Below are 13,368 nucleotides of genomic sequence, written 5' to 3'. Positions count from 1 at the left end.
TCCTCTTGTCTCAGCCTCTCGAGTAGCTGGGACTACAGGTGCACACCACCATGCTCAGCCTAGCAATGTCATTTTAATTACTCTACTGCTTTTAGCTATATTTGTTTGAACTATTAGTACGCATCTTGGACTTATTCCAATTTATTTAGAGTTAATATTTAGATAATAGTTCAGTGAAAACACTGGAACCTTGCAACAGTGTATATCCATGTACGATCCCAGTCCTGAGTGTCATAGTAATACAGCTGCACACTTTACAAATCCATCAAATACAGTGTTATCAGTTCTGCTATAAGCAATCATCCTTTAAAAATATTAAGGAAAAAGAAATATATGTATACACGTTATTTCATATTTGCCATTTCTGTTGCTTTTAATTTCTTTTTATATCTGAGTTGCCATCTGGTGTCATTTCCTTTTAGCCTAAATAACTTCAGAATTTTTTGAATGCAGGTCTGCTAGGGACAAAGTCATTTTTGGTTTATTTGAAAATGCCTGTATTTTGCCTTCATTTTTGAAGGATAATTTCACTGGATATAAAATTCTTAGTATTTTTTTTTATTCCAATACTTTCTGTTTATTGGAATTACTATTACAATACTTTCTGTTTCCATAGTTTTTTTTTTTCCCCCTCCCAGCTTTTATTTTTGGTTCAGAGGGTACATGGGCAGGTTTGTTACATGGGTAAATTCTGTGTCAGGGTGTTTGGTATATTGATTATTTTGCCACCCAGGTAATGAGCACAGTACCTGATAGGTAGTTTCTCCAGTCCTCATCTTCCTCCCATCCCCTACCCTCAAGAAGGGTCAGTGTCTATTGTTCCCTTTAGTGTCCATTTGTTCTCAGTGTTTAGCTCCCACTTATAAGTGACATGCAGTATTGGGTTTTCTGTTGCTGAGTTAATTTGCTTAGGATAATGGCCTCCAGGTGCATCCATATTGTGGCAAAGGACATGATTTCATTCTTTTTATGGCTGTGTAGTATTCCATTGCATATATGTACCACATTTTCTTTATCCAGTCTGCTGTTGATGGGCATCTAAGTTGATTCCATCTCTTTGTTATTGTGAATAAGTGCTGTGATGAATACACATGGACACGTGTCTTTATGGTAGAACTATTTACATTACTTTGTTATATATCCAGTAATGGGACTGCTGGGTTGAATGGTACTTCTGTTTTGAGTTCTTTGAGAAAACTCCAAACCTCTTTGCACAATAGTTGAACCAATTGCCATTCCCATCAGCAGTGGATAAGTATTCCCTTTTCTCAGCTTATCTTATCCAGCATCTGTTATTTTTTGTTATCTTATCCAGCTATTCAGACAGGTGTGAGATAGCTATTCATTGTTGTTTAGATTTGCATTTCTCTAACGATTCATAGTGTTGAGCAGTTTTTCATTTGCTTCTTGGCCACGTGTATATCTTTTTTTGATAAGTGTCTGTTTATGTCCCCTGCCCACTTTTTAATGTTATTTTTTCTCTTGTAAATTTGTTTAAGTTATTTATTGATGCTGGATATTAGACCTTTGTCAGATGCATAGTTTGCAAATATTTTCTCCCATTCTGTAGGTTGTCTGCTTACTCAGTTGATAGTTTCTTTTGGTATGCAGAAGCTCTTTAGTTTAATTAGGTCCCATATGCCAATTTTTGTTTTTGTTGCAATTGCTTTTGGAGTCTTCATCATAAAATCTTTGCCAGGGCCTATATCCGTAAGTGTTTCCACAGTTTCTTGATGAGAACTCAGACATTAATCTTATCGTTGTCTCTTTGTTCAGGTCATTTTTCTATTGCTACTTCCAGGTATTCTCTTCATAAATGGCTATCAGTATCGTTGTGATGTGTCTCAAAGTGATTTTGTGTTTACTCATTGAGATTCTTAAATTTTAATGTTTTCTATGAAATTTAGGACATTTTCAGCCATTATTTCTTTAAATTTTTTCTGCTCCCATCCCCCTTCCTTTGGCCAATTACACTTATGTTGTATTGCTTCACGTTGTTCTACAGATTTCTGAGCTCTTCTTTATTTTTCTTCAATCTTTTAAACTGTTCTTTGGATAGGGAAATTTCTGTTGATCTGACTTCAAGTTTATTATTTCTTCTGTCTTTTCCAATCTATTTTTGAGTCCATCTAGTGAAATTTTTATTTCAGTTGCTGAACTTTTAAGCTCTACAGTTTCTATTTTAAAAAGAGCAAAATTCCATCTCAAAAAAAAAAATTATGCTCTAGTTCTCAATTAAAATTATCTATCATGTTCCTAGAGACTTTAATTTAAAAACAGATTTTAATTCCTTGAACATATTTATAAAGGCTGATTTGAAGTCTCTGTCTGCTAAATCTAACAGATGGATCCATTTAAAGTCAAAAGTTTCTATTGGCTGCCTCCCCCAACACCTCCCCACAAGTATAGGTCATACTTTGCTGTCTAGTAATTTTTGATTGAAAACTCGATAGTGTAGATAATACACTACAGTTACTGTTCTGTTCTTTTGAGCACTAATTTATTTTTTTAGTTCAAGTAGACAATTACCTTGTGTGGCCTTGAAATTTGAAATCTCTTCCACATACAGTATGCAGCAGCTGATATCTGTAATTAGTTCTTATTGCTTTCCACTATTGCTTTTATAACTGGGCCCTAGGGTACCTTCTGTGCCTACATAATTTGAAGATCAGTCAAGATTTGGGCAGAGGTAGGGTTCATCCTCTTTGTGGTTCCCTTGCTTCTAGAGATACCCCTGTAAAGTCTAGCTGCTCTTTCAGCTCTGGGTTTTGTCCTCTGATACTTCAAGCAGTAAGGAAGGCTTCAGTATTCTGACGCTTCAGTTGCACAGATTTCTCGCATGTATTCAATTATAAAAAGTAGCAAACTCAAATATCTGGTTCCATACATTTCTGTCTTTCACAAGTAGATTTCTCTTGGGTCTCTGCTTGCTTCTTCACTGGCCTCCCTGGGGTCCTTACCCCACTCCCATATGTGTAATTTAGATGTCAGGCATGAATCTAGTAGGATTTTATACTCAGAATTTGGCTCTAACTTTCTCTGTGTGTTTCTCTTGCTGCTAGTATTTCTTCTTTAAATTTCCAACTGCTTTTCTAGTCCTAAACTTTGACCTTGGGTACCTTAAAACCATACTGAGTTGTTTTCTGAAGTCACAGCTGTGGGGGTTGGGAGAACTGTCAGGCCAGAAATCCAAAAATGAACAATTCTTATTTCTGTTACTTCTTTCTCTTTTGGGTGCTTTCTAGTGTTTTTAAAAATTTATCCAAGTTTTAAAATTGTTATTTATGGGAGGGTTGTTGTAACACTTAAAAAACTCTACCATTATTAGAAATCTATCATCAACTTTTTACAGGATCAGGAAATAAGGCTTAGATTGTGAATCAGCTAGTAAGCCTTAGAGAGAGAATTTTAAATAATTATATCTATCTAAAACTAAAGCCTGACTTTTCCTTGATATTCTTCTGAAATTTCTCTATTTCATATTAAAAAGAACCAGAGTCTATTATATCAATAAATATTTTAGCAAATAACATAAAATGTAGTATTAAATGCTTGTTTTCCAATGCAAGCAACCAGTTAACTGAAGCTTGATCTTGTATTAATTTGCATTTCAATAATGATGTGCTTAGGTGTGATTATGATATTTTATTAGGCTACAGAGAATAGAAATTAAAAAATTCTTTACAAAGTTGTTTCCAATATCATAATTTAGCTTCCTACTTTCATATTTTATATTTAAGAGTAATAAAATAATTAATTCATCTTCTAACAACCCTCTTTAACACCTAATCCAAAATAAATCAACAAAATAGAAAGAAAACTAAGCAAGAGTATCCATTTGTCTTAGAAATAGAAAATACCTTCTTTTTCATCTGTCCCTGCAGATCTTCAGTCACATTAGTTAACTCTTCAACTTTTGCTACAGCAACTCTTAGATCTAATTTGGCTTGCCTAAAAAATAAAGTAAATTAATAAACAGTATTTTCATAGACCATTAAGAATTTAAAATTAGAATAGAAATCTAAACTTGGTAAAATCAATTCTAAATCTTGTGTTATCTAAAATGGTTCCATGGAATAAATTTTGGAAGTTTCCTTTATTACTAATGAAATGCAGATAGAAGAGACTAAAGAGGAAAAAATATAGCTGAATGGTGAAGGGTACAAACTAGAAGTCTTGAATGCTTTCTTTGGATAAATTATATTATATACCAAAGTAATTCAATAAATTTCTTGAAAAAGTACTTTATCATCCTGATTTATTACCTAATAAGAGCTCTAGTGTACTAAAAGGAATATATTTATGTCTACAATATCTTTATAGAGATAGGGATATATTGCTGATTGGACTTTCTATGAAAATGAACTTAAACTTCAATACCTCGATCATTCCGTAAACACCAGAAGTTGTATTATGTAATCACTTAACATAAAACATTTGTCCCACCATAATACAATGCTTATTTTTTTCAGAGACTAGTGGCAAGAATGAAAAAGACAAGTTGTTTTGAACATTCTAATAGAATCAAATAAGTTTCAATATCTCCTTGACGCCACATGGAAATGATTTTAGAACAATAATATAAAACTTTCTTAAACAGAAAAAATGATTTTTAATATTGTAATTAAGCATTCAGTGTGAGTATAAAATACTTTGATTATCTAAAGAACATACGTTTTTAAGAAGAAAGATACTTTAGTGTAGGAACTATTCCCTATTTATTTCTTAATTGCATTTTATGTATGTATCTAAATGTAAATCATATTTGTGCTATAAAACTTACAGAAATTATTTGATGCAAAATTCACAAGTAAATGTTAATTCATTTGCTTTTGACTCTTTGTCTTTACAACTACATAACTTATATAGTTATAAATTTCCTACAATAGAAAATACAAATCTAATAATAGCTGATAATATCTCAGGTAGTTATTAGTGCCAGGGACTGTTTTAAATGCTTTGCAGTCATCTCATGTAACACTCATAGTAACTGTGAATTAAGACTACTATTAAACTGAGGTAGAGGAGAGCAAGGTTGATACAGGTTTACCAATATGCCCTAGGATTCACAATAAGTAATGAATCTAGTATTTAAAGAGTCCCCTATAATGTAATGCCTACTCTCAAATAGTCCTAATAATATTTTATGAGGTATTTAAGAAAATATTTTGCTTTAAATTAACCAAGATTATAAAAAAAATCAAACTGGCCAGGCATGGCGGCTCATGGCTGTAATCCCAGTACTTTGGGCGGCTGGGGAGGGTGGATCATAAGGTCAAGAGATCAAGATCATCTTGGCCAACACGGTGAAACCCCATCTCTATTAAAAATACAAAAATTAGCTGGGTGCGGTGGCACACACCTGTACTCCTAGCTACTCAGGAGGCTGAGGCAAAAGAATCACTAGAACCCGGGAGGTGGAGGTTGCAGTGAGCAGAGACCGCACCACTGCACTCCAGCTTGGCAGCAGAGCAAGATTCCATCTCAGAAAATAAAAAATAATAAAAATAAATAAAATAAAACAAAAATAGATTTTTTTTTGTGCATTTGCAAAATGATTCACCAAAGGACAAAACAAAATGTAAAATCTACTTCAGGCTTAGAGATAATTTCGGGAGTATATCTATAATCTAAATCAACAAATTATTCTACTAGTTATAAAATCCTACATATTTTTAAGGGAAAATTTTAAGGAATAAGTATTTAAGTAGTAAGGATAAAACTGAGAAAACTCTGAATAAGCATAGCAACCATACTGATTTGGTTTTCTTACCTTTAGAAAGGTAAAAAAATATTGCTTGTTCTACTTGTTTCATGGGATTGCTGAACAAGTCAAAATAGATAATGTATATTAGAGTGACCTATAAACTGTAAGCAAGGTAAGGTCACAGCACAATCAAGAAACAAACAAACAAACAAACAAAAAACTATTGGAGACACAGGAAGCAAGGTACAATGTGGAGAACACCAGAGGCAGGGACCCAATTCTGTCACCAACTAGTAATATGGTTTAATGCAATTCATTTGACCATGCTGGGTGTCTCAAAGACCTTATGTCCAACAGAGATGAATTAGGCAATTTGCCAAGACCAAACTTCTATATTTAGATTCTTTCCTCATTTTAATCTAATTTGCCTGAGTCTATTTCTAAATTGTCTTTCAATTGTGTATTCCTTTTGCATTCTATGGCCCAACCTTTAGTTCCATTATCACTCATAAGACTGTTCCAACAGATTCCAAACTCATCTCTTCACTGATGGTCACCTCTTTCATTCATTCTTTATATTGTATGTTATCTTTTAAAAAAATTAATCTAGTAAGAAAAATTCCTATTTAACAATGACTCCTGGATTCCATACTCTTTTGGCATGAAGTCTACAGTATATGCCTCTACATGGTGTATAAGGCCAGTCAACATCTAGCCTCAAAGAGTCTCATCTCTTGCCAATTATCCCCATGTAATTTATGTTCCAGGTATATCAGAATACTCACTCACTGTTTCCTAAACACATCCTTGTTGCTTTTTTTACATGTATGGTTAGACTAGTCTTCTCTTTCTTTTTCTAACAAATTCCTTAATTTTGACCTAGCTCAAAAGTCTTTCATCTTCAAGTCTTCACTAACTTCTTGGCAAAAACCCTATATCTCAATACTTATAATACATAATACTTTATACATTATTAATTGACTACACTGTATTGTAATCAATATTACAGAGATTCTCCTGGGTGGAACTGTGAGTTCATAAAAAATATAGAATATAAGAATTAAAAGCAAGAATCTCATCTTATTAATTTTTAAACCCTCAGGATATAGCACAGTACCTGGGGCATAGGAGACAAGTAAATAGATCATAAATGAATGAGAGGGCAAAAGGAAAGGTTCGGGGTGCGGGGGCGGGGGAGGAATAATGGGAAGGAGGAGAGGGAGAGTGAGAGAGGAAGAGAGAAAGGGGGAGTAGAGAGAAAGTAAGAGAGAGAGAGAGAGATAATGTTACAAGTACAACTATATCTTGATATTTTACCTATATCTTGCACACCCAATTTGATATTCATATGTGAAAAATCCTAGAAAAATAATTTTGTGAACAATTCTCCCAAATATATATTATCTCATACTCCTTTGAAACAAAGTCTCCTGCTACATAACTAAAAAGAAAAAAAAAAAAAACAGGCACTGGACTTAGAATTAATTTGGAAGTCATTAAAAAGAAATTCTGAAAACATATTCACTAAAACACAAATACTATTATTTTGGGAGGGGGGAAATAAGTAGTAGTTTTAAATATATTGTTCATTCCCACATTGTTCTGTCGAATAGTAAATAAGTAAATAGTTCTTTATATCTACTTTTGGCATGAAGTGTTGAAAAAAATTCTAAAACAAAAGGCAGAAAGCCTGTCTTCTAGAACTGACTCTACTGACAAAAAAGGTATGTGAAATGGGCCAATCACTTAACCTCTCTGAGTCTTAGTATCTATAAAATAGAGATAAAAACAATTTTCTCACATAGCTCACAGAATTATAAAGTTCAAATAAGTTAATGCACATTAAAGCATTTTATAAATTTTACTGTAGTTTATACAATGCAACTATCATCACCATTTTGCCTTTTATTAGATTAAACTGTCAGGGACTATGTAGTAAAGTATTAACTTACAGCTGGACTGGGAAAGCTCTGGGGATGCCTGAATGTCTAGCCTTGATTCTTAGCCAGTATATGAACAGTGGGATTTATGATGTGCTGTTTAAAGTCTGAATCTCTCCTGGCAGCCTGCAAGTTGATTTGTTTATTGATGATTTTCACTGGGCATAACTAGATAGCCAGGCTAGGCTATGTGATCAGAGTGGCAAAAAAAAAAAAAAAAAAAAAAAAAGACCCTGATGAGAATTCCTGCCTGGGGCTCTCCTGAGGCCAAGATTCACTGCACAGATCTTGGTGGCTCAATGTGGAGACAAAGTATGTCTGTGTATTAATAAAGACACTGGGGTGCCTATGCCTGAATGTGTCCTGGATGCTATATGTTTGCCTATGTCCTTTTTCTGGCTGCACAATATCCTTTGGACTTTAAATAAAAGCCTTCTGTAAGTATGCTCTATGCTGCAGTCTTGTGAGTCCTTTTAAATGTCAAACTTCTAACATTTTTGAAGAAACTAAGAAAAATAATTCTAATATTATTTTATGAAAACTCAATAATTATGTTTATACTAATTACAGGCAAATGTTTTAGATATATGTCTGCCTGTGTATATAATTTTATAAAAGTCAAAAACAGTTTAACAAAAAATTTTGATTAAAAAAACACAACTAGTTAACTATTAACAATCTTGATGTCATAACTACCCAAGGATTTTATTTTTGCTTCAAATAAATATTCTAAAAAGCATATTACTTTATTTTCAGGTATACTTGTTAATCTACTTTATATTCCTTGGATTTTTCATTAATGTATTTTTTGATTGCTTATGATATTAAACAGACCTGAATGAAATCTTTTAAAAAATAAAACTTTGTTAAGCAAAATTTAATCAAGTATAACATGACAAGATATAATATTAGATTTTAATTATACCATTTATTTAGACAGAAATTTAAATGCTTTAGTTATCAATACAGTTTTTTTGAGACTTAACATCAAGTACAATGAGTCTATTTTAAGACAAATTTTTATCTATTTCTTCCTGCACTCTCAAAGGGAATCCTAGAAATGTTTATAATATTTTTTGCAAACAATGAAAAATAATAAGAGTCGGAGAGATATAAAAGCTATTTTTACTGATTTGATAATCTTTTCCTTCTTTAAAATTAAAAAAAATGCATGCATTAGGTACTGTAATAAGGACTTCTATAATTACCCAGTATAATAAAGCCAATCATTTACACTTAGAAACTTTAGAAAATCCTCAAATATAATTTTAGACAAAGTTCTAAACTTTTAAAATCACTACTGCTTTTAGTAAATTGAGCAAGTAGCAAAAGTGGATAAAGCCTTATTTCCATTTTTTTCTCTTCCCAATCTTTAGTGGCAGTCTAATAATGAAACCTATTCAAATACAGAAGGCTTCTGAAGAAATTCTAAAAGCAGTGGATATTATAATCCATACAATGAGCTATCAAAACTTTCTAAGGCAGTGGCTCTTCAGTCTTTAAATACTTCATTTGTGTATTATTTATAAGACACTTGATGTTAATTCAAAATTATGTATAGTTTTATGTAATTCAAAATTCTAATTTCTATGTTAGATATAATTTTCTATGATACTAGCAGTAGTGTCTATACCTTATGTATATGAAAGTGAGCTTTTTGCAACTAATATGCATAGGCTTTTTCATATCATATATGGATAGGCTCAATCTGAGGCTTATTCATTCAGAATGTCTGCAGGCAGTATTTGGTCATCTTCATTTTTCAGAATCTCTACAAGGAATTCTGATGTATATTCACTGTCTTAGATTTTACAAAATGACTACACAATTGACAATTTACTCTTTTATAAGCAATGATTACAAGTATAGTCTGAGAGTCATGCAACTTTGTGTAACACTAACAAAGTGCAGAAAATATTAATTCATACTCCATTATTAATCAGACTATCCAAATCTCTTATGCAACAGAGATTGCAGGCATTTAATTCACGCCTGCAATGTTTGAGATGCTACAATAATGTGGTACAAAACACACAAAGATAGGCATGCTATAGTAATCTTGAGGAGGGCCACAAAGCAAGCATGTGTTAAACAACACAAAAGATTAAAATAAAGCATTATGATTCAGAGTATGTAGCACACTTACATTTAACTAGGAGAATACTGAAGTGAGAGGTATTTAAAACAAGAATTGGCTGAGGAATTATGTATCTCACAAGAGGAGACAGAGAAAGTTTTAGGAAGAAACAAGATAAGCACAAGCATAAAGGTAAGTAAGCGTAGGGCTTATTTAGGGAAGATGAGCAGTAAGACTGTAAGGTCATGGGGACTACAATACTAGTGACCTTAATTGACAGTAAGTAATCTATATCAATTTTAAGGCAAATGGAGAACTGTACTAATAATGATATTAGAGCTACACTTTAGAAATTTAAAGCTGATATTTGTGAAAAAGAATAGAATGATAGTTCTGTCTCTGTAACCAATATGTGTCAGTAAATGAGTAAGAGGGAGGAAAAGTCTAAACCAGAGCGATATGCCAATACTGAGATAGTGTAGATTTTACAAATGCAAGGTTCTTTGAACTGACTGCACCATGGACTACATCATGGTGACCCCTGTGACCCCCACGGACTACCAGAGCCAGAAAGTCTGAGTCAACTTTGTAATACTGGACCCCATGGCCTGACTAACCAACCTTGCAACATTCTGCCATTGTTCCTGCCTCAACTGAAAAGCCAATTTTGTCATTCTGGATCTTGGACCTAGTGACATCCACCCCTGGCAACACCCCCCTAGCTTGCAAAAACCATCCTGAACTGTAACTTCTGTACCTTTCCACTGTCTACCCCAAACCTATAAAACCAACTCCTATCCCACCACCCTCCGCTAACTCTCTTTCTGGACTCAGCCCACTTGCACCCAGGTGAATAAATAGCCTTGTTGCTCATGCAAAGCCTGTTAAGGTGGTCTCTTAATTCAGAGTGTGCTTAACCACCAAGAGAATTTAAGGGATTTCATGCATTCATTCTTTGAACAAATAATTATTGAATGTTTATAATTCAATATAGTGAATATAGTTTGGACATGCTGAGCTTTAAGTGCTGGTGGCTCATCAGTTTTTTGTTTGTTTTACCTGTTTGTCAGGAATCCTAGAGTTATTTTACTGAGCACCTACATGTACTATACTAACTACTGTCTATTGAGCACGCACATGCACCATATGAAGCCCTGTCATCAGCACTGGTGATGCAGTGGTAAACAAGGAAGATAAAGCCCCTGTCTCATAAAGTTTATGGCGTTAATGGAGGGAGACAGACAACAAGTATTTCAGTGAATCAGGTAATTAAAGAAAGTAACAATGCTAAAAGAAGATGATACAAGGGAACAGGAAAGACATGGGACATCTATGGTAGAAATATCTGAGCTATGACCTAAAGGATGATGATGTAAACTGAAGAAAATTTGGGTAGGAGAATTACAGGCAAAGATAATTAAGAATAAATGAAAGAAGATGAGAAAAAGAAATGACAATTAAGCCAGATCTATCACAGAGAAAAAAGTGTAAGATAAAGTCAGAGAGGAAGGTAGAGGTCAGATCACATAAGGGCCTTCTGGATATAGTAGGAATTTTGGAATGTGTTCCAATTGCAATGCAAATTCACTGGAGGGTCCAAAGCAGGTAAATGATGTGATATATTGTATGGCGAATGAATTGCAGTGTAATAAGAGTGAAAGCAGGTAGATCAGAGACAAGACTACTGCAAATAGATGTTGGAGTGGAGGTGATACTAAAGATGACTGTACATAGAGCCAACCTGACCAGAAGTAGACGTGAAGCAAAAGAAAGCAATCAAGCAAAATTCTGAGGTTTGATGATGGCATTAGCTAGCAAGATGGTGAGGCCCTCTCCTCCTTCAGTTATAACCATTCAACTTCTATACACTTAAATTCTGAGGTTCCAGTAGAAGATTTCTTTTTTAAAAAAGGAGTTTACTGTTAAAAAATAAAAAGTTTGAAAACCACTGACCTAGCAATTCAAAATAGAAATCAACAAAGTGATCAAGGTCAGAGATATGTACTTAGAAAACAATTTAAACTAAAAGCTCAAATTGGGTAGGACAGATACGATCATCTATAAAAGAAGAAAACTGAGTCACATGGTTAGAAATTTAAGAAATATATACTTTTTGTAGGTAGGATAAGGAAATGGGGAAAGCAAAATAAGCAAAAAAAGAAAAAAAAAAGGATGAATCTGGAAACCATCATTCTCAGCAAACTGACACAAGTACAGAAAATCAAACACTTCATGTTCTCACTCATAGGCAGGTGTTGAATAATGAGAACACGTGGACACAGGGAGGGGAGCATCACACACTGGGCTCTGTTGGGGGGAACTAGGGGAGGGACAGCGGGAGGTGGGGAGTTAGAGAGAGATAACATGGGGAGAAATCCCAGATATAGGTGATGGGGAGGAAAGCAGCAAGCCATATTGCCATGTATGTACCTATGCAACAATCTTGCATGTTCTTCACATGTACCCCAAAATCTAAAACACAATTTTAAAAAAAAAGGTAACAAAAGTCAGAGAAGAAATCATGGCATAAACACAAAAGTCCTGGTAGAGAAATGTTCAAAAAAGGAAGAAAAAAATACTCAATCAAGGAAAATCAACAACCAAGGAGAATGAGGGAGGCATTTTTTTTTTAAGGCAAAAAGGGTACAAGTAATTCTTGACAAGAATAGATAGGTGGAGCTGAATCCAAACTGAAGAAAATTCCGAAGAGTGGCTATAACAAATACAGATTCTTCCAAGCAACATCAAAGAATGGGAAGAAGAAAATATCTGAAGAGTCATCAGGGGGGTCTATATAGCTGAGGTCTTAAAAGAAACCTGCAAAAGAGAAACTAAGATTTCAAAAGAAAAAGAATAGAACTGAAACAACATATAAGAGAGAAGAGAAAGAATTTGGGATTGTATAGTTGGCAAGAAATGAGGGTGCAACATAATAGAAAGAGGGAGAAAGAAAGAAATGCTTCCTGTGGTTCTAGAAATTACAGCAGCAACAACAAAAGGCTGATTTCCCAGGTCTCTGGAGGTTAATAATCCGCTACTTATTACAATGTTAATATCAACTCCTAAATCGACTAGCAGATAATTTGTAAATAATATAATATCCAACCTACATAGGTTGGATACTAAAGTAGAAGGGAGGTGGGCAAAGACAGTGAGTTATACTACATTGCAACACTGCAAGGAAGGTCATTTTATTTTCACTATAGCAATGAGGAAACTGAAGTTCATGCAGTTAAACAACCTACCCAAGCAAATTACCAGTAAAAGGCTGCTTTGGTCTGAATATCTCTGTCCCTTCAAAATTCATAGTTGAAATCTCATATAAATACAACTTTCAGATAACTCTCAATGTAATGATATTAGGAGGAAGGGCCTTTTGGGAGAGGATTAGGTCATGATAGCAGTGCCCTGAAAACATGGGATTAGTGCCCTCATAAGAGAGGCCCAAGGGAGCCTTATTTGCCTCTTTTACTGTGTGAAGACAAAGAGAGAAGGTGTCATGTATAATCAGGAAACAGTCCTTCACCAGAGACCAAATCTGCCACTTTCTTAACTTTGAACTTCCCAGCCTCCAGACTGTAAGAAATATATTTCTGCTGTTTATGAGCTATTCAGTATGTGGCATTTTGTTATAGCAGCCCAAT

At 34.0% G+C, this 13,368-nt stretch overlaps 1 protein-coding gene across 5 annotated transcripts in view; it reads right to left on the bottom strand.

Annotated features, from left to right (window-relative positions):
- SCLT1 (sodium channel and clathrin linker 1) overlaps window positions 1-13,368 on the bottom strand; it is a 213,080-nt gene that overhangs the window by 98,068 nt on the left and 101,644 nt on the right. For all 5 annotated transcript variants that reach the window (XM_074396909.1, XM_074396912.1, XM_074396910.1 and 2 more), the window contains exon 10: window positions 3,861-3,951. In XM_074396909.1, coding sequence (XP_074253010.1) covers window positions 3,861-3,951 — 91 coding nt within the window. The remainder of the gene's footprint in view (window positions 1-3,860; window positions 3,952-13,368) is intronic.

This window comes from Saimiri boliviensis, chromosome 3, assembly GCF_048565385.1.
Source record: "Saimiri boliviensis isolate mSaiBol1 chromosome 3, mSaiBol1.pri, whole genome shotgun sequence".
In the NCBI taxonomy this organism is placed as follows: Eukaryota; Metazoa; Chordata; class Mammalia; order Primates; family Cebidae; genus Saimiri; species Saimiri boliviensis.
This window is presented reverse-complemented; position numbering and strand designations above follow the sequence as displayed.